The sequence below is a fragment of the Canis lupus genome, chromosome 16, assembly GCF_011100685.1.
Source record: "Canis lupus familiaris isolate Mischka breed German Shepherd chromosome 16, alternate assembly UU_Cfam_GSD_1.0, whole genome shotgun sequence".
Taxonomy (NCBI): domain Eukaryota; kingdom Metazoa; phylum Chordata; class Mammalia; order Carnivora; family Canidae; genus Canis; species Canis lupus.
This window is the reverse complement of record NC_049237.1, coordinates 24,581,035-24,603,196: the sequence shown is the minus strand read 5'-3', so window position 1 is coordinate 24,603,196 and position 22,162 is coordinate 24,581,035. Positions and strand designations below refer to the sequence as shown.

The 22,162-nt window shown below is 48.9% G+C and overlaps 1 protein-coding gene and 1 long non-coding RNA gene across 15 annotated transcripts in view; one reads left to right on the top strand and one right to left on the bottom strand.

Moving 5' to 3' along the window:
* ANK1 (ankyrin 1) overlaps positions 1–22,162 on the bottom strand; it is a 216,452-nt gene that overhangs the window by 94,758 nt on the left and 99,532 nt on the right. For 13 of the 14 annotated variants that reach the window (XM_038559956.1, XM_038559957.1, XM_038559960.1 and 10 more), the window contains one exon: positions 4,240–4,341. In XM_038559956.1, coding sequence (XP_038415884.1) covers positions 4,240–4,341 — 102 coding nt within the window. Of the gene's footprint in view, positions 1–4,239; positions 4,342–12,097; positions 12,490–22,162 lie in introns of those variants that run through there. The other variant, XM_038559952.1, reaches the window with a different exon arrangement.
* Positions 12,475–16,114, top strand: LOC111090274. Its single transcript, XR_005371416.1, has 5 exons — positions 12,475–12,651; positions 12,749–12,871; positions 14,205–14,313; positions 15,604–15,705; positions 15,850–16,114. It is a non-coding gene; the product is annotated as an uncharacterized LOC111090274 (long non-coding RNA).

Here is a 22,162-nt window from a genome sequence, read left to right as displayed (position 1 = left end):
GTGGTTGGCTTCCCTCTGCTCTTGGGATAAAGATCAGAATCCTTAACACAGCTTCTGTAAGCAGGGTAGACACACAGAAACAGCTGCTCAGGTAGCTAAAAGCTGAACTACCTCCATTCCTCCGAGATCCCTGGAATACCTCCAAGAGCCATTACTCTGTCCCTTCCCCTGGCTTCTTCCCCTCAATCAGCAACTACAGTGTGGCACAGCAGGTGAACATACCCTCACACAAACACACACACACACACACACGATGTGTGCACACCGGTGTGCATACTGCTCTGGCCCTGGGACAGGCTATCTCAGCTGACTGTAGTGACTACCACCCCTGCCTACAGGGCCCAGCACAATCCCAAATTCACTTCTCCAGCCTCATCTGGAGCCTCTTGCCTCTGCACTGCAGCCACTCTGGCCTTCCTTAAACTATCTGTGCTTTGTCCTGCCTTAGGAACTGTGCACAGGCTGTTCTCTATGACTGGAATGTTTTTTTTTTTTTAAGATTTTTTTTTAGTATTTATTTGAGAGAAAGAGCATGCACACACAAGAGCAGGGGAAGGGACAGAGGGAGAGAATCTTCAGCAGACTCCCAGCTAAGTCTCATGACTTGAGATCATGACCAGAGCTGAAATCAAGAGTTGGACACCTAACCAACTGAGCTGCCCAGATGCCCCTATGATGGGAATGTTCTTTCATGTTCTTTCCTTCCTTTACAGTGTTAACTTCTATTCATCCCTTACCTCAACTATCTCTTCCTCATGGTAGCTTTCTCTGACTTCCAACTTTAGGGCAAGTCTCATATATTCTCAAAAAATCCTACACCTTTCCTTCACAGTTCCGAACCCACTTTGGTTTGCCTCTCTAGTCACGTGATTATTTGATGCTCTCCCTACCCATAGACTACAGTTCAGAGAAGATGAAGGACTGGGACTCTTCTTTATACTGTCAAATCCATCCACATGCAGAAATATATGGGAAGACTAGCTACGTGGATCTAAGGCCTGCATACTGCTTAGATAAATGAAAGTATCAGGCATTCATGCAAAGATACTGGTGCACAGATGATGCGTGTCCTTATGTGTGAATTTGTTATTTTCTATAAATATAAGAATGATGACGATAAAAATTAGTAGACATAATCCATGCATTAAGGAGACTGCCCTGAATATTCAGATGTCTCTTACATAAGCCAAGAGTTCCTCTTTTCACACTGCTTAGAGTAATGACTTCCTATTATGGCAAGCAGCACTTCTTCTTTCCATAAAACATACTATTTGAAAGTGTGTTACTTATATAAGGATTAGCATTTGCTATATTACTGTTCTTATAGTCCACCAGCTCCAAAGATTCAAGCAGCACATCCTCAAGCCATGGCCCTGGGACAGGAGCCTGTTTTTATCATCTCAAAACAATGAACACATGTTCTGGGGAGAAGCAAGTTCTAGTCCATTATGATGCCAGCCCTGTGAGCGTTGTAAAGCAACAGCACTGTCTCCGTGGCTGCACTAATGGGTTTAATGAGGGCGTCAGTTCGGCTACTATTGTCCTTCCCTCCCTGCCCTTCTTCACTCCAGAGCACAAGGCCAGCCACCCTCCAGAGACAGCATGAGGCTGGCAGCACAGAGCACCTCCCAGGGTGCTGTCTGCAGCTGCAGAGTGGGAGACCTGCCGGGAGCTCTGGGGATAAGCCAGCCCCAACTGGCTTTGCAGGCCCCTGAATCCTTCCCTTTCCTCCACTCTGACATTCATTTCTGTGCTTGAAGCTGTGTTCTCTCAAAAAGGAGGCCAGGCTTAGCCGGCACTGCAGGCCAGCCTGAGACAGGAGCATCCCTCTGGTCCTCAAAGGGTTAAGTGTGACCTGTCCCGGGCACTGAGCCCATCGGAAACAGTGTCATACAGGGCAAAAATGCCTCGGTGCCTGCTGCTCTCTGAGCCCAAGCTGAACCCTGGGGGTGCCTTGAGGAGAGACAGCAGGGGGACGAGCCAGTTACACCCAGGGCCTCACCAACAGGAGACCAATCAGGACAAAGCCATTTCCCAGGTGTCATCAAAATCTTCCAATTTCGCACTGAAAATAAGCCCTGGCTCAAGGCTTATGAGCATCCAGTTGTCCCCATTTCTGCTAAATGGATTCCTCTGAGAGCTGGCATCTTAACCCTTGGAAGGCCTCTGAAGGTTCGGTGCTCCTCAGGCAGAGCTGCACTGCAGAGAGGCCCTCCTCTGCATTTAAGCTGTAGAAGCCTCAGAACTTTCCAGGTAGACAGAGAGAGCAATCCCCCCGCCTGTCGCCAGCTAGGACAACACAACTCCAGCTGTTTGCCAGGTGCAGTGTGAAAGCCAGGAGCCCCTCCGGAGCCCCTCCGATCCCCGAACTCACTCCCTGCCTCCATACTTTGCTCCTATATCCTCTTCCCTTGAAAGAAATGGGTTCATAGTTTCAATCTGTTTTCCAAAGGCCATACCTGGGCTCTGTGTTTGGTTAGAGTCACTGAAGATGTCCTCACTGTGTGTGGGTATACTTGGGTGGAGGGGGGAGAGGAGGAGGGTTTGCTGCCCCTACCCTGTCTGTGACACAAGCACAGGCCACATGCTAGTCTCCCCTGAAGTTCGCTGCCATGGGCTTCATACCACACCTGCTTTGATGTCCTATCTCACATCACCTGCTCCAACCACTCTGATCTCTTAGCTATGGATTTACACCATGGAGGACCAACTGAGTCCAAATGGGGTCTTTCCCTGAGAGAGAGAGAGAGCAAGTGGTATGTTGCATTTTAAGCAAGGTGGAGGGGACAAGGTGGAGGGGACGGGTGGTGAGAAGGCAGGGTAGTGAGAAGGCAGGGGGACAGAGGCATGTTGCCTGGAAAAGTTAACTCTCCTTCTGGGAATCTGCCCTGGGAAAGCATTCTAGTGCGTTACAATGCAAGCGAGCCCTGAAGACACTCCACTAAATGAAAAGGACAAATGCTGTGTGATTCCACTTGTAGGAGGGACCCAGAGCAGTCAGATTCATGCAGACAGAGTGTAGAGTTGTGGTGGCCAGGGGCTGGCGGTGGCAGGGATGGGGAATTTCCTTTTTTTTTTTTTAATTTTTATTTATTTATGATAGTCACACACATACACAGAGAGAGGCAGAGACACAGGCAGAGGAAGAAGCAGGCTCCATGCACTGGGAGCCCGATGTGGGATTCGATCCCGGGTCTCCAGGATCGTGCCCTGGGCCAAAGGCAGGCGCTAAACCGCTGCGCCACCCAGGGATCCCGGGAATTTCCGTTTAACAGATGCAGAGTTTCAGTTCTGCAGATGAAGAGAATTCTAGAGATGGATGGTGGTCACAGTTCTCCCACAATATGAACGTACTTTATCGCACTCAACTAGACATTTAAAAATGATTAAGATGGTAAATTCTATGTTATATGTATTTCACCACAATTAAAAATAATTTAGTGGCTAAAATGGTAAAAAAAAAAAAGTTATAATTGGTAAATGTATTCTAAATTAGAAATGGAATTAGCACAATTTAACTGGCTGGTCAAACCAAACAAACCTGACCAAAGTCATCCAATCCATGAGCCCAAGATACAGCCCTGTTCTCTTTCTAGATGATACTTTCCTTTCTGTTGAGTTAAGTCCTAGATCTTTGGCCTCAAACCTGACTCTCTGCCCTCCAATCTGTCCTGAACATACGAGGTTTCCCTGCTACCCCCACCTGAAGCCAAACCGACCGCTTAGCCCCGGGAACCTCCGGAGAAGACATTCAAGGCAAGGCACGGTGGCTCTCTGCCCGAGCCAGACTTGCTTTTATCAACACCTGACAGAGCAAAGGAGGCGTCCTCACTATTTCTTTCTCAGCACAGCGAGAACTCACAAAGGCTGCTTGTGGACAAAGGAGGTTTAATGTCACCACTGACACAACATCCTTCAAAGGCTTCTCCTTCTGCCCTCTTTCAAAGGCCACAAATTCTAAGACCGCAGCAGGGACCAAGGGAACTTCTGAGGGAAGAGGCAGCAGGGGATGGGGCCTGGGCCCAGCCCACACTGTTCAGGCATCAGTCCCTCTCTGTGGGGCCCTGGACTGCGTCTGCGATGTAAACACCAAGGTTAGGGCCTGCAGCAGGCAGAAGCCCTTGGGGATTTTTGAGGCCACTGGGGAAAGGTTAATAGAGGCGGATGAAAGCTGTCAGGAAATGGCAACAGGCAAGAGCTTCTCTTCAGAGACCGAGTGCCCGTCCCCACCCCACGTACCTGGTTACAGGTGTTAATGTCTACGCCATTCCGCAGGTGATCCAAAGCTTTGTCCAAGTTCCCCGATCTTGCTGCCCTCAGAAAGCTGGTAGCAGCATCGGCCTGTGAGGAGAAACGGCAGGCTGTGAGTGTGTGCTCTGGTAATGACTTCAAGATCCCATTCAAACCCAGGGCTGCGGTAAAGGGCCAAGTCACCATGGCAGCCATGGCACCCTCCTGTTAGGCACCCTGGTGCCCCCCACTCCCACTCATGCCCATCATGGCACCTGGGCCTGGGATGGGCCTAGAGTCTCTGACTAGATGGCTCTCAGGTCTGTAATGTGAGGCTGCTTTGAGCCCATCCTCCCTTCTTTTTAGGATCTTTATAAGCAAGTACTCTAGGCTAGGACCCAGGATAGACCAGTCTTTGAGAGGGACCCCATGCCAAGCGCAAATGCTCAGTCCTACCTGGGGTCTTGCTGCTTCAATGTTCCCAGGGGCTCCTTGTTCTCACAGATGAGTCTTTATCACATAGCCCCTGGCCCCAGGGAGTCACAGATGCAGGCATCAAAGCAACCTAATACCTGCACTTGGGCGCTATTTTGTGGTTTGCTTTTTAAGGTATAGAACACACAGCACTTACTATGCACTAAGAACCATTTTCTTTTCTTTTCTTTTCTTTTTTTTTTTATTATTTTGGCATGATTAGCATTTGACCAAAGAAGATATTCAGGAGAGCAGCCCCAGGTATGAGAGCATGGTAGGACCAGGCTGAGGTGACAGCTAGAGCTTCAGGTCTCTAATGGAGTGCTTTGTAGGAGCTTCTTCCCCATGACAAGCAGATGGCTTCCATTAGCAACTAGCTCACTTTGTTGTTCTTTACCCTAAAGTGCTCCCACTGGCACTTCACGTTTAAGATCTGTTTACATACCCACAGACGTACGCATTACGCATTTAATCCTCATTTTTGAAAACCCCAAGAAAGAAGTAGTATGGTGGTCCCTCTTTTACAGTGAGGAGCCAAGACCCCAACATCTGAAGTGACTCATGCAGAGTCACACAGCAGGCAAGAAGCACAGCCTGGACTCAAACACACACAGGCCGCCTCTGAGATCCATGAGCTTGACCTCCTTGCTCTGCTGCCAACTGAACCTGAGCCTTAGCTGGCAGATGCCCCTTGTGAGCTCTCGTGAGTGAGAATAAAGAGGTTCCTTTCCATAGCCGCTGCTCTGCCACCACCACCGACCCACCACCAAGAACATGCGTCCGCATTAAAGGCAGCCAGAGGGAGAGGCGAGGACAGCAAAACCAAGTCTACACTGCAGACAAGAACCACACTATCAGAGTGGGTGCTGCCTTGGAGCAGGAGCCCCACGGTTCTTGGGCACCTTCATTCCTCTTCCCTGATCTGTAAGCTGGGGGGTAGGACCTCTCTCATACCCTTGCTGTGAAGCTGAAAGGAGGGTCACCTGGGTGGCTTAGTGGTTGAGCATTTGCCTTCGGCTCAGGACATGATCCTAGGGTCCTGGGATTGAGTCCTGCATCGGGCTCCCTGCATGGAGCCTGCTTCTCCCTCTGCTTATGTCTCTGCCTCTCTGTGTGTCTCTCATGAATAAATAAATAAAATCTTAACAAAAAGAAGCTGAAAGGAAATAATATAGACTATTAGAATGGTCATATCAGCACAAGTGCTGAGTTCTGTGCTTCACATGTGGCACATACCTGGGTTGAGTTTCATAGGTAATAGCTGTCACGTGACATGTCAGCCCTCCAGAAGACCCACCCATACCTCGTGGTTTCTTCTCCCTTCCAGGTACTCTATCTCCTTTCTTTAGGCTCTCTCCTCAGAGAACATGCCAGAGTGGGCGGAATGGTGGCCCCAACAGTTATGTCTGTGCTCTAATCCCTGGAACCTGGCAGTGTTACTTCATTTGGAAAAAGAGTCTTTTGCAGATGTAATTAAATTAGGATCTTGAGATAAGATCCATCTAGATTACCAAGGTTGGTCCTAAGTCCACTGACAAGCACCCGTATAAAAGATACAAGATGAAATACACATGCTCACAAGAAAACTTGATGAAAAGACCTGGAGGCAAACAGAGAGCTGCAGCCACAAGCCAAGGAAGCCAGAGACCAGCAGAAGCTGGAAGAGGCAAAGAACAGATTTTCCCCGAAAGCCTCCAGAAGGAGCATGGCCCTGTGTCACCTGGATTTCAGACCTCTGGCCTCCAGAGAATAAATGTCTGCTTTCAGTCAGCAAGTTTGTGGTGATTTGTTACAGCATCCACAGGGCACTAATATACATGCTGCTGATGCTCACCCTAGACACAATCTCAAACAGGAGTCCAGAATTAAACCCTGATCCCTTCCCCAGAGCAGGTCTGCATGCCTTTGTCCATTAAACACTCAATCCATGGCAGAAAAGACTTTGCAGCCTCACAGACACTGCTTGCACCCTTCAGGGCTGTCCCTGTCCCTCTTGCCACCTCGGGCTTCCAGTACTGCACTACAAGAGTTGCTTCCTTTCTCTACTTACCAGCTAACCCCTCTCCACCCCTGCCTTGCTGATCTTCCTAATTTTCTGCTTTCCTGCCAACCCTCTCATATTCCAGGCCCCTCCAGGCCCCCACCTTTTGGAGAGCTCAAACCGAAGCTCTGTGTCCACCTGTTCGCAAGATACACACCTTGCAGGGGGCACCTGAGGGTTGTCTGGGTGGCACATTTGGTTATGTGTCAGACTTTTGGTTTCTGCTCAGGTCATGGTCTCAGGGGCTCTGTGCTCAGCAAGGAGTCTGCTTAAGACTCTCTCCCTCTCCCTTTGCCCCCCCCTAAAATAAATAAACAAATCTTTAAAAACAAAAAAACCCATACACACACTTACTGCCCTCAACACAGCTGGCAGAAGAGCCCCTTCCTCTTTCTTCCTTGTCCTCCTGTGGCATTCCCAGGGTGTCTGCCTCCAGGCCCACGCCCAGATTATTAGACTATTCATGGGACCCTGAAGCCCTCTGACACTCTAGATGGCTAATTCCAATCCAGGTCCACTCAGCTCCTATCTCCACTTATGATGCTGTCCTTGGATACACAATATTTACCATCTTTAAATCTAGAAACAGGAGCTTGATTTTTTTTCTTTTAAAAATGTACTTTAAATACATGTTTGTCTGTCTCCCCAGTCAAATTGTTTACTTCTCAGGGCAGGGACCAAATCTACCTCTTTGGAAATCCTTCAAAGCATGAAATGTCTGCTAGGCCACCATCCCCCTTGGCTGAAAACACAAGGTCCCTAAAATCCCCATGGTTCCTCAGCAAGGCATCTGTGGTGGGGGAAATATCTTAGAAATGGGGATTGCCCTGTTGGTTTCTCCATGAGCTGGATTCCCAGAGAAATCAGACTCAAGGTTTAATCCCTCTGAGAAATGTCTATCTGTACCTACTGAATCAGAAAGTCTGTCTGTATTCAACTATTGGGAAAAAATACTAAATTATTCACCAAGAATGAGAGTGTTTGAGAGATCTGTCTCCCATCTGTCCCACCTACCCAAAGTACCTTCCATAGCACAATAATAGGATTCAGGATGAAAAGCCGAGCATGGCAGGTAAAAATAGTGCAATGTGACACAGCTCGACTGTTTGAAGTACTGACTCCAGAAAGTGAAGCACAATATTCGCAACAGACAGACAAGCAGATAAACAGAGGGTAAGGAAAGCCCATTCAAGACTAGGATGTGGAAGGCAAAATAGTGTGTGTGGTTTGTGTGCTATAATAATGAAATTACAACAGTAATACCAGTCATTAGGCAGGTATCTTACCAAAGTGGTCTCTTTCCATCCTTATTGCAACCAATGAAGTAGGCACAATTATCATCCCCATTTTAGAGGTGATGAAGCTGAGGTCTGGAGAGGTTAATAACTTGCTCATGTTCTGCAGCTAGTTAACACTCAGGGATTCAGCCCAGGACTCCCTGATGAAAGCCCACGCCCTTCCTCTGACCTTGACCCTGAGATGCTTCCCCAGCAATTTCAAACCTGAAGGTGTCTAGGAAGCCCTGACAGAGTGTGGGGGCTGAGAGGAGCCACATGACTTTGCCAATCAAACAGTTAATCCATGGCAGGGAAAAGGTCCGAGGCAGGTCCCAGCTCTAACCCTGAGGGCCACATTTAGCCCAAGACAGGCCTTGTCCCAGTCCTTTCTTTTGGGGATAAAAAACCAATGGTAAGAATAAAGTGACCGGCTATAGTCACCTATATAGTTAGAGGTGAAGTTCAATTGCTAAGGCCTTTTCATTTTTGTTTGGTCTTCTCTGGTATAGAGTAGTCAGGACATTAGCAGGATCCTCAGGGTGTCTTACAGGTGAATTATAGATAATGGTGTCACTCCCACTGTGTATCACTCAGTTTAATTGTACAATATATTTGCTGAGGTCCTATTTCAAGTTCAGGATTCTGCTAGGGCAAAGAGAAATAGAATAAAAAATCAGAATATAGGTCCCTGCCCTCATGACTTGAAAAACAAAGTGATGGGGTTATAAAGGGGTCTTTTGTGCATGGATGTGTGCATGCACACACTCCTTGATTCAGTCCACTAGCATTTAGTGAGCATCTCCCAGGTGCCAGGGAATATTTAAGCTAGGGAGCAAATGACCTTGGTTGGAATATGAGACCCATTCTCACCATCTTGTTCTTCTGAGCCCACGCTGCCCATCTATCTAATTCAATTACCTTCAAGTCAATAACCTGTCCCAGGTGCAATTTCCTGGTGAATCCAGGAACAGTCTGTAATCCAATAGGGCAGAAAGAGAGCCGAATGAATCCAACACATTTCATTTAGAATGTTTACCCGAGTAGACACTAACCAGAAAAACAACAATGGCAATAATGACAAAACACTAACCAGACTATCTCTAGGCTCTGATAAATTGGAGCAGAATTCCTGGCCCTCCCCAAGTCTCACCTGTCTCTGGGATGTGGGGCAGCCTCAGAGAGGCCTCTCTGTTCGAGGAAACTAGATAGAGGACCTAAAGGAGGCTGTTCACTGTGTTCCAGAAAACCGGTCCACAGGGCCCTGATCCCTGCATACACCAAGGAGCTGCCCTCCCCTCTGAGTACCCTACCAAGGCTGTCTGCTTGTGTCTTTGCCCCCTCCTCATCTTGAGTTTCATTTTAATCTAGCTTTACCTGTGAGAAAATTGCTCACAACTGCATTGAGGGCAGGAAGGTGTATACATATTTTGTTAAGTCCTCAGCTCGCATCCCAGCTGGTTAATCCATGTGATGTCCCTGAACTTCCCTTCATAACAAAATAAGTTTGCCTTTTTTAAAAAAGATTTTATTTATTTGAGAGAGAGAGTTAGAGAGCACAAGCAGGGTGTAGGGGCAGAGGGAGAGGGAGAGGGTGAAGTAGACTTCCCCCTGAGCAGGGAGCTGGATGTGGGACTCCATCCCAGGGCCCTGAGATCATGACCTGTGCCATAGGCAGGAGTTCAACCGACTGAACCATCCAGTGCCCCAAGTTTGTCTTTCTAAAGCCCTTACTATGTATTAGACACTTTACATAGACTAACTCATTTGCTCCTCCCAATAATCTCAGGAGGCAGGTGCACTTATTATTGTCTCTTCTGCATAGATGAAGCGAATGAGTCACAGAGAAATCAAGTAACTTATCCAAAGTTACACAGCTAATACATGGCTTGGCCAGGATTTGAGTCCAAGAAGCCTAATTCCAGGGTTTTTCTCTTCACCCATGTGCTATCCTGCCCCATGGGCCAATCATTTTTAGTGCTCCTAGTCTTCTTCTCAAGTTCAGCTCGGTGGGAGGAAGGCTTCCACCTGTGCTCAGAAGCTGCACCCACTTTGGCCCCGACTTCAGGAGGAAGTAATGGAGGGGAAAGGAAGGACCTCCAGTTCTCATCAGGACTGCTTGGAAAAAGTGAACCGCTGGTTACCTGAGACACCCAGACTATTATTAAACTTGCACTTCCTGAGTGGGGTGATACGAATATAGCAATAGATACGTAGCTGAGGGGGTTCCAGTGTCCTGGGAGGGAGAGGCCGGAAGCACAGCAAGAAGTGTCAGCATGCCTGAACATACGAGCACCGAGGGCTTCCTAAACTCCGGAGGCCAAGCACAGCTGAGTTTCAGGCCGAGTAAGAGAGTCCCAGGGCCCCTTTTACCTCCTCTGGTGCTTGAGCCAGTCTAAGCTTCCCTGGGACACACCATGAATTGCTTTCTCAGGGTCTTTTAGTGCAAAATTCATGTCTAAAAAAGGCAAATGGAGGGATGCCTGGGTGGCTCAGTGGTTGAGCGTCTGCCTTTGGCTCAGGTTGTGGTCCTAGGATGGAGTCCTGCATCGGGCTCCCTGAGGGGGCCTGCTCCTCCGTCTGCCTGTGTCTCTGCCTCTCTGTGTCTCTCATGAATAAATAAATAAAATCGTTAAAAAATAAATAGACGAATGGAAAACAGCAATCATCAGTAAACAGTGCTAAGATAAGATAGATAAGGTAATATTTCTTTCCCTAGGGGTCTTGTTGCAGCCAAATGCAGTTTCCTCAAATTGTCAGGATTCAAAGGAAGAGATTCTAGATCCTTCTCTGGGGGTGTGGCAGCAGCACATGCAGAAGACTAAGGTAGGCCAGGGCCCCAGACACAGAGCTGTCTGCTTGTGTTTGGGGGTGGCCTGCCACATCTGACAGTTCCTTCCTACTCAGCACCATGCTGTTCCTGGGAGCCCCTGTCAGGCCTCCCAGAAAGAAGTGCCAGCACCGGACAGTGCACACACCTGTGTGGCCCCTGCCTTTACCCCGCCGACTGCAGAGAGACAGAAGTGAAACCTGGGCCACAGCATGTGTTTTCATGAAGTTTTTCATTTTTCTCTCCAGAAAGTTGTGCGGGTAAAGCTTCACAAACTGTCTCCAGCCACCCAATCAGACTACCCATTAGCAAAGGTAGAACGAACATATTAAAGGTGTCGCTAAGGAAATAAAACGTGCAAGCCGGAGTCCCGGGTTCCCTTATAATCTCCCAGCACGACTGCCAGGCCTTGGGGGAAACCCTGCCCATACCTGTGCCCTCCCGTGTCTGGCTCAGAGGCTGGGTGATGCAGGGATGTGCGGGGAGCCAGAGTCCACCCAGGCTCGGGAAGACCTGGCATGACCCCCGCTCTACCACTTGATGCTGTGCCTCACTCAAGTTCCCAAACCTCAATTTCCCCGTTGCCCACACGGGGATGATCCACAGCTGGCTGGGGGGCCGCGAGGCTGACGGGGTGCAGGGAAAGCCCCCGCTACCCCGCGTACAACAGGTCTGCCTTCAGCGGGTCCCCATTCATTTCCCGCTGGCTCCGGACCTCGGGGCACGGGGGTGTGTGTCCCAGGCTGCGGGGCTGCGTGCGGCGGGCGAGGCGGGCCCTTCTGCGGCCCAGGCCGGGGCAGGGGCAGGGGCAGGGGCACCGGCGCGGGTGCGGGTGGGTCCGGGCGAGGGGCCGCCGGCGCCCCAGCAGCAGCAGGACCCCCCCCCCCCCCCCCGCTGGACTGTCCTCCGGGGCGAGGGCCCCGCGCGCCCGCCCCCTCCCCGCGCTCCCGCGCGCCGTCTCTCCGGGCGGCCACAGGTCGGGCCGCCTCCCGCCAGGGGCCCCTTGGCCGCGGCCGCCTCCAGGCCAGAGGAATTTTCCTCTGGATCCTGCTAGAAGCCGCGGCGCCCGGCCGGCGTGAGGCAGCAGAAGGGCCGCCGGCGCGTCCCCGCACCCGCCGCCCGGAAAGTTGGCGCCGCCGCGCCCCGAGGGACCGCAGCCCGCGGCCGGGGGCGCTGCGGCCCGGACCCCGCACCGCGGCCCCGCGCGCGCCCAGTCCCCGCCGCGCCGCGAGCAGGCCGTGCACTCACCGCAGGGGCTGGGCCGGACCTGCCCTGTCTCGCTGCCATCGTCCGGCGCCCGCGCTGAAATCCGAGCCCGGCTCCCTGCTCCCCCTCCCCCGTTATCTGCTCGGCGGCGCGGGGAGCGCCAGCAAGTTACGCGGCATCTGGCTAAAAATACAGGCTCCCTGCGCTCGGCCCGGCTCGGCTGGCTCGGGCTCCGGCGCCCGGACCTGGGCTCGCCCTCCAGCCCGCTAGCCGGCCGCTACGGGGATCTCTTCATTTTCTCTCCATTATTATGTCAGAGGGGAAAGTTAATGCGAAGCGATCTCCAGAGGGCAGGCACCTGCTGCCAAGCCGGGAGGAGGGGGTGCGCGGAGGGCGCGGGTGGGGGTGCGGCCCGAGCTGCAGGTGCCGGCGGGCCAGGCGGGCCAGGCGGGGAGCGCGCGTCCTGCCGCTGCAGGAGGGAGGCACACACGTCCAATGGAGGTGAGGAGCTCCAAGCTGCATGGCGCGCCCGCCCTGCCTCCTGCCACCCCGACTGCCCTAGTGAACGGGCCCCGGAGCCTGCAAAGACGGCCAGGGTGAGCTCAGCAGAGTCTATTTATGCCCCATAACCAATTTGCATGTTTTGAGCTCTTACATCGTGTCCTGAGATACCAGCTAATCAGCCTATTCCAGATTCTGCCAGAGAGCAGTGATGTGATGCGAAATGAAGCTGAGAGGCAGGACACAGATCTGTAACTACCACCTCCCTCATCCCTCCAATCTGACGGAGTTAATGAAACATCACCCAAGGCTGGAGTAAGTGCTCAGTTTTCTGTCCTCGGACCATCCTCATCTTTTTCTGAGGTCATTTCGGACAGATGTCAAAAGCATGTTGGGCCAGGGGTGGGGAGGGAGCAAGGTGGCCAAGCCTTGGAGGTGATGCCACATTAAGAACAGGTGATGAGGAGTGGTCAGCAACAGCAAGGTCGAGTGACTAGGCCGCTGGCAGTATTGCTTGTTCAGACCATGGATGTTTTATACCATGAGCCTGGCTCTACCTTCTCTTCAAAAAGTAGTCTAGACACAATACCAAATGCTCTTTCTCTTCCCCTCCTGCCCTGACACATAGGTATGGTACAGCTGTGCGTATTGGTGAGGAATTAATCCACTGAGCACCTGTTTGGTGATACACATATTGCCTTACCTCAATTAATCCTCACAGCTACCCCATAAAGTAGACGATGCTATTATGGTTGTATGGACAAAGAAACTGAGCCCAGAGATGTGAAGAGTCACCACTAGTAAATGGAGGGTCCAGCTGACCCAAAGCCCTTCCATTAACAGCATTGGCAAGATTCCTAACAAAAGTGTACTCAGGGCCAGGAATAGATAATGTGGAGCATGCTCCTGAAGGTTGGAAAAAATTCTGGGTGTTTTCCAAGGTGAAGAGCTCTTCAGAGCCATTCAACAATTAAGGCAAAGTCCCAAATTAATAAGATAAATAAAGATCAAGAGAAAAGGTCAGTATGTTGTCAATAAAAAGAGTGATCTGAAGTGTGTAATGCAACTAACTCCTCCCCATGGGGGTGAAAAAACTGGTATTTTAAGACTGCAGCATCAGAATTTTCCAGGTCGTAGACTCTCAAACACCATTACAAGATGAACTATAGGCCAGGCCATCTCTGCAAGGGGGTGGAAAGCACCAAAGGGCAAGGTGTCTGGAAGTGAGAAGTTACCCCAGCCCCTCCTCTCCCCCGTGCCTGTTGTTAAAACACACTTCCCTACAGGTCTCTTGCCCTGTCCGTCTTAAAACTGCCTCTCATTTTGCTAAAATCCTCTACATAGAGAGCTTCAATTAATAAATTATGGTTACTGGAACAGCCCTGATCATAGCCCAGTGGAATATCTCAAGGGATTCTAAAGCACCGTTCCAACATTAATATTTAGAGAGAGAGAAAACGCCCTACTCAGATGGAAGATGAATAATATGCATAATACTTTCAAAAACACTGACATAATTGACTCGCGCAATAAAAGATCGACTATTTTTTTAACTGCTATATTGAAGTTTAATTGACATACCATAAACTGCGTATTTAAAATGAACAATTTGGTAAGTTTTGGTTTATGTATATTCCCATAAAACCAGCACTACAATCAAGATAATGAACCTCTAAAATCACCTCGGAAAGCTTCCTCCTGAATCGTAATCCCTCCCTCCTGCCAGCTGGTCCGCATGGCTGCCAATACTCGGGATGGTCAGTCTTAATTTAGACATCCTAATAGATGTGTAGTAGTATTTCACTGTGGCTTTCATTTGCCTTTCTCTATTAACCAATGATGTTAAACATCTTTTCAGGCGATTACTTACCATCCACATATCTTCTTTGGTGATATATCTGTTCAAATCTTTTGCCTGTTTTTAAATTGGATGGTTTGTTTTCTTATTATTGAATTTTAAGAGTTCTTTATATACAGAATAACTGTTTTAAAGGTGAGATAAACTAAGACCTTGCAAGTAAAGTGAAATATTCAAAGTTAAATATTAAAACATTCCCAGTCTAATTTTGGTACCCAGCTCTTATAACTCCCAAGCCCAGTGTCCTTTGTACCATATGATGCTGTGGGTTATACACAATCACAAAGAAAAAGGATGAGATGGTCATAGTGGACCAGAAGCAGAATATTATCAGAGGAGAGTACTCACTCAGTAATGGGAAAGATGCTAAGACACGATCAGAGGACCTGAATACTCAAGACTGCCAAGAATTCTTGACATTAGACATGACATCTTTAGGGTTGAGGCTTTGCAACTTAAATATGCAATGAGGCAAGGCCCAATAGGAGAAGAAAGGAAAAGATTTCACACATGTTGCTTAGTAAGACCCGAAGATATGGGAGCTGACATGATTGGCACTAAAGAAGAGAAGGTTAGGGGCACCTGGGGGGCTCAGTGGTTGAGCGTCAGCCTTCAGTTCAGGGCGTGATCCCTGCCTGGGTCCTGGGATTGAATCCCCCATCAGGCTCCCTGCAGGGAGGCTGCTTCTCCCTCTGCCTCTGTCTCTGCCTCTTTCTGTGTCTCTCATGAATTAATAAATAAAATAAAAGAAGAGAAGGCTAAAGGATATGGCCCTTCAGATGTAAAGTCCTCTAGCACCAGAGCCAGGAACCCCAGGACGGGCCTAATTATATGGTGCCTTTCCCAGGTGTGGTAGCCTGGTCACCACGATTCCGTTATAAGCTTCTCACAGCCAGAAGCAATTCGGTTCAAGTTTTCTGTAGTCCCAACCCTTCCCCCTCGTCTTCCACACCTGCTCCCCTACGGGAATAGCACCGTGCTACGTGCAGGTGCCCAATAAATGCTTGCTGACTGATGTTTGATGAGGGCATACCCACTGTCATAAGGAAATGGTAAATCATGGGGTTAAGTTGATGTAGAGAAGATTTATATGAGACACTGGGACAGAAAGAACTTTCCAGCTGTTGGGGATGTGACTTATTAGAACTCCTTATTTAGAAAGGGCTGGATCTTTGCTGGAATCTTTCAGGAGAGCAGACACAGATCACTCACCATTCAATAAGGCATACAGAAGAACAGGATAAACAACATGACTTACCACGGTGTCTCTGGGCTCTGGCCACTCAGAAAGGTAAGGGATTATTATTTTCCCCATGAACTGACTGTCTCTCCTCCACCGTCCATTGCGACCACACCCTTAGATAATAAATAACCATCCTGCTCCTTGTCCCTCTCCTTTCCTTCCCAAACTTGAAGGCTGCACTTTTTACTACAGGAATTTTGTGCGTCCAGGAGATCTGCCAGCGTGCGTGGCTGAAACCAAAGTACAGCAAAAGAAAGCAATTGATGAGCTAAAGAAAAAACCGGGGGTTCTCAGGAAGGATACAGGATTACTTGTTCTACCCTATAGGTTCACGGCATCTACAGGTTTTTTTCTCATCTTGCTACCACCTCTGAGGGTCCCTTGCAGACCTGTCCCCAGGCCACAGGCAGCCTCAGCAGAAGGAGACTGCACGGGTCAAGAAAGGGAAGCTATTCACCATGTGACTCGGAAAGCCCCCCCCCCCCCCCCCCCCCCCCCCGGGGAGAGTGGGAGCCCAGCACCGCTTATGGGGCTCCTGCCGCGAATTCCTCCAGGAATCTAGCTCTTCCAGCAACTGGGAGAACACCTCTTTTTGCTCAAAAGCCTGAAGCAAAGAATCCCAGGTGCATGGGATTCTCTGATGACTATGCATCCCCAGAACCTTTTTTGGGGAACAGAAACAGACAGCTTCAGGCCGTGACCCACCTGGACACTAGCTGGCTCCTCTCTTAAAGGGACATTCGGCGCAGACCTAGGATTCCAGAGAAGGGCCTCCCGGCGCCTCATGCCCTGGGCAGCAGCCACTACTCTCCCCCTGCAGTTTCCTGAGGGGCAGATGTGCCCCTCCTGCTCCCCTGGTTTAATCCTTTGCGATCAACTCAGATGCGGAACTGACCTAATGACAACAGCTCTGTGTGCTGTTCTGAGTGGCCTTAAAATACTTGGTGTCAGGGGTCCCAGTTGAGCTGCATGACTTTTGAGAAAGGAAATAACTTTTCTGACTGTTGGATTCTTCATCAGGAAAATGAAAATAACTCGACTCACTTCTCCCAGTAGTATGAAAATCACATCAAAATGCCCAGCTCCATTATGGGCATGGAGCAGGTACTCAGTAAAGTGACAAGTGACACCCTCTTGCCCTTCTTCCCTTCCTTCTTTCTTCTTAACTAAAGCTTTTGTCCAAGGTGAACCCTCGCCACCCCCGGAGGCATGGGGTGTTGCTGATCTTGTTTCCGTTGTGAAAATTAGGGCCCAGTGACAGCATCCCCCAAGGTCAAACACCCATGGCTGAGAACAGGACCCCCAAGAGCCCTGGGCGCGCTGCGACCGCAACTAGACCCCGTGGGCTCATCATGCACCTCTCAGTGTCCATTTCCACTGTGGTGAAGAAACAACTCTCAAGTCGTGTGCACAGCTCGAGCCCCGCTCCTGAGCCCCGCATCTGACAGTTCTCGCAGCATCCCTGCCTGGCTGCAGTGTGGCCTTCTGACAAGCACGGCTTTGCCCTCAGCCGCTCTTCTATCTGTTTGGCTCCGCATGCACACAGGGTGTTGCCCCAGCGCCTGGAGCCCCTGGGCACGGTGGATAAGGGTGGGTACCAGGAACTCCACCCTTTACTGAGAAAGGCTGGCTTCTTTATCGCCAATGGAACCAGCCATCAACCACCCCGGGAGTTTGTAAACCATCGAGAGGAGCGCTGCTGGGAAAATGTTATTTCTCATATAGACACCACTGCGCCCTCCTGCACTGCACCCACCCCCCTGCCCAGTGGTTAATTAGGAAGGCACTTTGTAGGATATATGCTGTAGCTATTACTCTGAATGAACTAAGAAATACACTCTGACTCCCTTCAGACCTTGGAATTCCTTCTTAAGCTTTTCAATAGTGAGAGAAGAAAGGGAAAGGAGGAAAGATAGCCTTGCTGGTGTTGCTATTTAATTTTGTGTGGTGAGCTCTCACTCAGTGGCCAACTGCGTAGCACTGGGTGCCCTGCCTCACCAAACGAGGGATCGCGAGTGTGGGCTCTATTTAGGGAGGTGATCAGAGCTGGGTATCAGGTCCCATAGCGCTGGCACTGATCTCTATCATGTTCCTTTTAAGAGGGTTGGCAGGCCTGGAGTCTATTTTTAAACCCATGAGAAAGGTGCTACATGGAATTGAGAGAGGACCAGCATTAAACCCGGGATGGCTGCTGGGGAGGCCAAAGCTGAATCTAAGATTTTCTCATCTGGTCCCCCTACTCCCGGGACCAGAAAATGACTCTCCTCTCAAAGGGATCTTTTTGGTTTTAAGCCCACTCTGACGCGACCTCAGTGGAATGTGACCCCTCATGAGCAAGCTTGACTTGGAAAAGGGTTGTATATCTGGGTCCATTTTTCAGTATTGAGATTTTTTTCCCCCACGCCTGGTGTGAAAAGTCAATGTGCTTTTGAATATATTTATCATCTCCCTCTCCGATTTTCAAATCATGTGTTCTGGAACACTGCCGCCCCCCTCCAGCATGGCTGAGCTCACAGCCAAGAGTTTGCCAATGGGAGGGACTAACAAAGCCTGACCTCCCCAGGTGTCTCTGTGCCCAGCACCCCAGAAATCCTGCCCCTGTGCTGGAGAGAAAGGAGAGGAGCAGACCCAGTGGAGCAGACCCAGTGGCAAGTCTGCAGGAGACAGGATTACTTTCCCAACAGCGAAACGCAAAGAAACATCCAAACGTCACTCTCATCCAATAACCAGATGAAGAGAGCAGAATGTTTTATGTACAATAACAAATTTCAACTGCAGTATCCATTTCTGGTTTTAGATAAGAAATAGAGCCGGAATTCCTAAAGAACTCAATGCTTTGAGAATAAGCAAAAGCTTTTGCCTGCTGAGCAGTTCAGAACTACTCAGGCAGGGAACTAAGTATGAGATGAGGGGTCTTTCCAGATTTGTTTCATCTCGGCATCTCCAAGCCCAGCATAGAAGCAGCACGAATGTGTGTCTCTGGAGTTGAACAGGATTATGTTCTGCAAGTCAGCCAAATGGGAGCTTCAGCCAGGTGGGATCAGAACAACATAGATGAGTGCGAGCACCATACACACTGCACACCAGAGGCTCAGCAAATGTTAAGTAAAGTGGAATCCAAAGAAATTGATTCAATTCAGATTTTAAAATGAGTCACATTCATGAAAAAGAAAAATCAGATATTCTGAGCTGGTTGGCCAAATTGTTCATTTCCCCACATGCTGTGATGGTCCCTGTGGAAACAGCCTGGAAACCCCTGTCATTTCCTTGGTGGGGCAGGGCCCTGGGCTGTGTGTCAGGAAAGGACCCTGCACCCCAGTGCACACCACTAGCCCTGGCCCCACATGCTCCGTCAGCATGACATTGCCAGCCCAGCCCCGACAAAGGAAGTCTGCTTCCTTACCCCCAAGGCAATGAGGCAGACAGGTCCTTAATGGTCCCTATCTCTCTGCTGCGGGTGAGAGGATGGTGATGTGTCATGGAGTGTGTAAACATCTGTCTAAAGGTGGACCCCCTTAGCAAGTGTGCTGGCCCATGTCCCATTGCCATGTTCCATTCTCGCCATGGTATGAAGGACTGGCTACATTCAGAACCGACACTTCAGAACATATTGCCTGGTAGCTGACTGGGGAGCCCAGACTTGGGGAGGAAATTGCACACATTTCGGAAACATGTAGGAGACACACTGCCAGAATGGTCCAGTTTACTACACTCTGGCCAATGCTCCTACACATCATGGAAGCCTTGTCTGCAGCCTGTTGGTATGGGAAGAAGAGGAGTATACATTGGAGAAGCTGCAAAATCAAACTCATTTCACACTTGTACATGCTAACATGGAAAACTTTTCTTTATTTTCAAACTGCCAAATGGGCTTGACTATTGGCAGTGAACCCCATGGCTCACTTTCTAAAGGATGTTCAAGCATGCATTCAGACAGCCCTATGCGGCTGACCATAGATCTGCTCAGGCCTCTCCTTTATTTGAATAGTTCTCCCTAAAGAGAGAAAGCCGTGGCCAGCCTGACCTGCTGAAAGAATTCCAGAGGAGCCTGTTCTTCCCAAAGTTCATCCAGTCTTTGGAGCAAGGTTTCCCCAGCTTAGGAAAGGCAGTGTTAAGACACCTATTAGGAACTAGGACTTGGGAAGATGGTGCCTTGTGACCCCCTTCCCTGCCCTCTGGCCCATAAGACTTCACTCTATTGACAATGAGGTACAGATACAAGAGCAGGAAGGAGAAAGATGCTGAAAATAATAGTAGCTAAGATTTAAGAACTGGGTGCTGTCCTAAGCATTTTAGATGTCAACACATTTGATCCTCACAACCACCCTAGCAAGTAGCTGTCATTAGCATTCCCATCTCACAGAAGACAAGCTGTAGCACAAAAACATGACATAATTTGCCCAAAGTCACCCAAGAGCATGACGGTGCTCTGGGCAGTGCATGAAGCAGAGACAAGAGAGCTGTTCTAGTTTTCACTTCATCATATGAGCTAAGGTATTTGGGGGACAGGCGAGAGAAGTGAAATTCAGTATTCTCCTGAATACAGGAAGAATGGCTCAGTCTTGGAAATCTGAGTGCAACTAAGGCCCTCTTTACTAATTTGGGATTTCTGCTAGTCAGAAGAGACTCCAGCCACGGGTCAGAGGCAGGCTCGAGGCAGAAATATTTATAGGACCCTATACCCTAAAGGGTTTAATGAGAGGTGACTGAGCCAAGACTGTCTCTTCCCAAAGGGTTGGGGAAATGGAGAGGTTTTTTTCTTTCTTTCTTTTTTAAGGTTTTATTTATTTGAGGTGGGGGAGCATAGAGGGAGAGGGAGAAGCAGACTCCCTGCTAAGCATAGAACCCCACACGCGGCTTGATCCCAGGACCCTGAGATCATGAGCTGAGCCAAAGGCAGACGCTTAACCAACTGACTCACCCAGGAGCCCCAGGGAAATGGAGAGTCTTGAAACAATAAGGTTGCTTTTAATCCCAGTCCAACTAAGTTCTCTAGAATTATCACAGTAACTTCAATAACACCGCCTTCAGAGACAGGTGCAAGGAGCTCCAGAAAGCAGACACTGAGCCTCAGCAGCTGACCCTGGGTCCTCAACCCTGGGGAGGGATAATGAGCTGATGGATGGAGTCCTCAGGGACCCTCTGCTGTAGAACCGACTTCCTTCTCCTTCACTAGAGGCCTGACAGTCAGCACAGACCCAGCTGGCCAAATGCTGACTGAAGAGGTTCCTTCTCTCTTCCCAGAGCCAAAACATTTCCAAGCAATTATGTCCAATTAAACCAGTACCTGGCCTACCTACCATGACCTGAATTTTGCCATTCCTCACCACCTGACGACAGAAAGACGGACTCTTTCCTTTGAGATCCTCTTAAGCTCCTTCAGCATACCTAGCAGTTACCACTGAAGAACACCTTGGCATCTGCCTTCTACTTCTTGGGCCTATTTTCTCTTTACTATCAAGGCAACAAGAGCAGGTGCCACACATAATATTTCACATGGGGCTCATCATATTATTCTTAATAATTGAATAGAGACCATTATCTTCCTATTTAATCCTCTTGTGAATTCTGGCTGGCTGCTCTTTGAGATATCATTTCATACAGTATTTATATCACCCCTTTTATAATTACTTAAATAAAAGGTGAGGAAATAAGTTATAAATCATCAAACACATCTGCATTTCTCTCTGTTCTCACCTACAATGGGTGAATCCTAAAGTATGCTGCTCATTTGGACATTTCTAATCTGTACAATGATGAAGCATGTCTAGATGGCCCCCTTTTAAAACTTTGGTTTCATATCTTTTTAAAGAAATAAAATGTTATAGAAGTATTGATATTCTTTCCATATCTAAAATTTTATGACTTTATGAATATCCGCCTTGTGCTCTAAAATCAACCTTGATAAGTACTTCTACATGTTGTTTTTCAAAATGACCTTTTTCAGCTACCCTGACCTTGAACTCCTAAATAAAAGTACGTTAAGTATTGGAGAATGAACAAAAGGAATGGGCAGTGAACCAAGTATCACTAAAAAACCCATTATTGTTTCTGTAATGACTGAGCTGGTTCTTGCCTCCAGAGAGAGTGTGAGAGACATTTCCAGGATTTCTGAAATAAGATACAAAGACGACAATCAACATTTCCAAAGGAAAATCATTGCCAATATCCATATCCATCTTTGGTCCCTCAGATGCTTTTAGGGTGATGATAACAGAGATGAATTATAAGACTTGGTGGTACTGACAGGTCTGCTTCTCATTCATCTATTCTTCCATTCAGACATGAACTATTGAATTGCCATGTGTAGGCCAAGAAGCCAATGGAAGACATAAATAAGTAGAGTCCATGGTTGTCACCCTTGGAAAAACTGCAATCTAGTAGATGTAAATATAGAGCTATATGAAAAATAGAACAATACAAAGGTTAAAGATGGAGTAAGAGATGCTCCATGGCACAGTTAAAAACCGAAGGAAAGGTTCCAACAGCATGTGCCAGTAGTTCA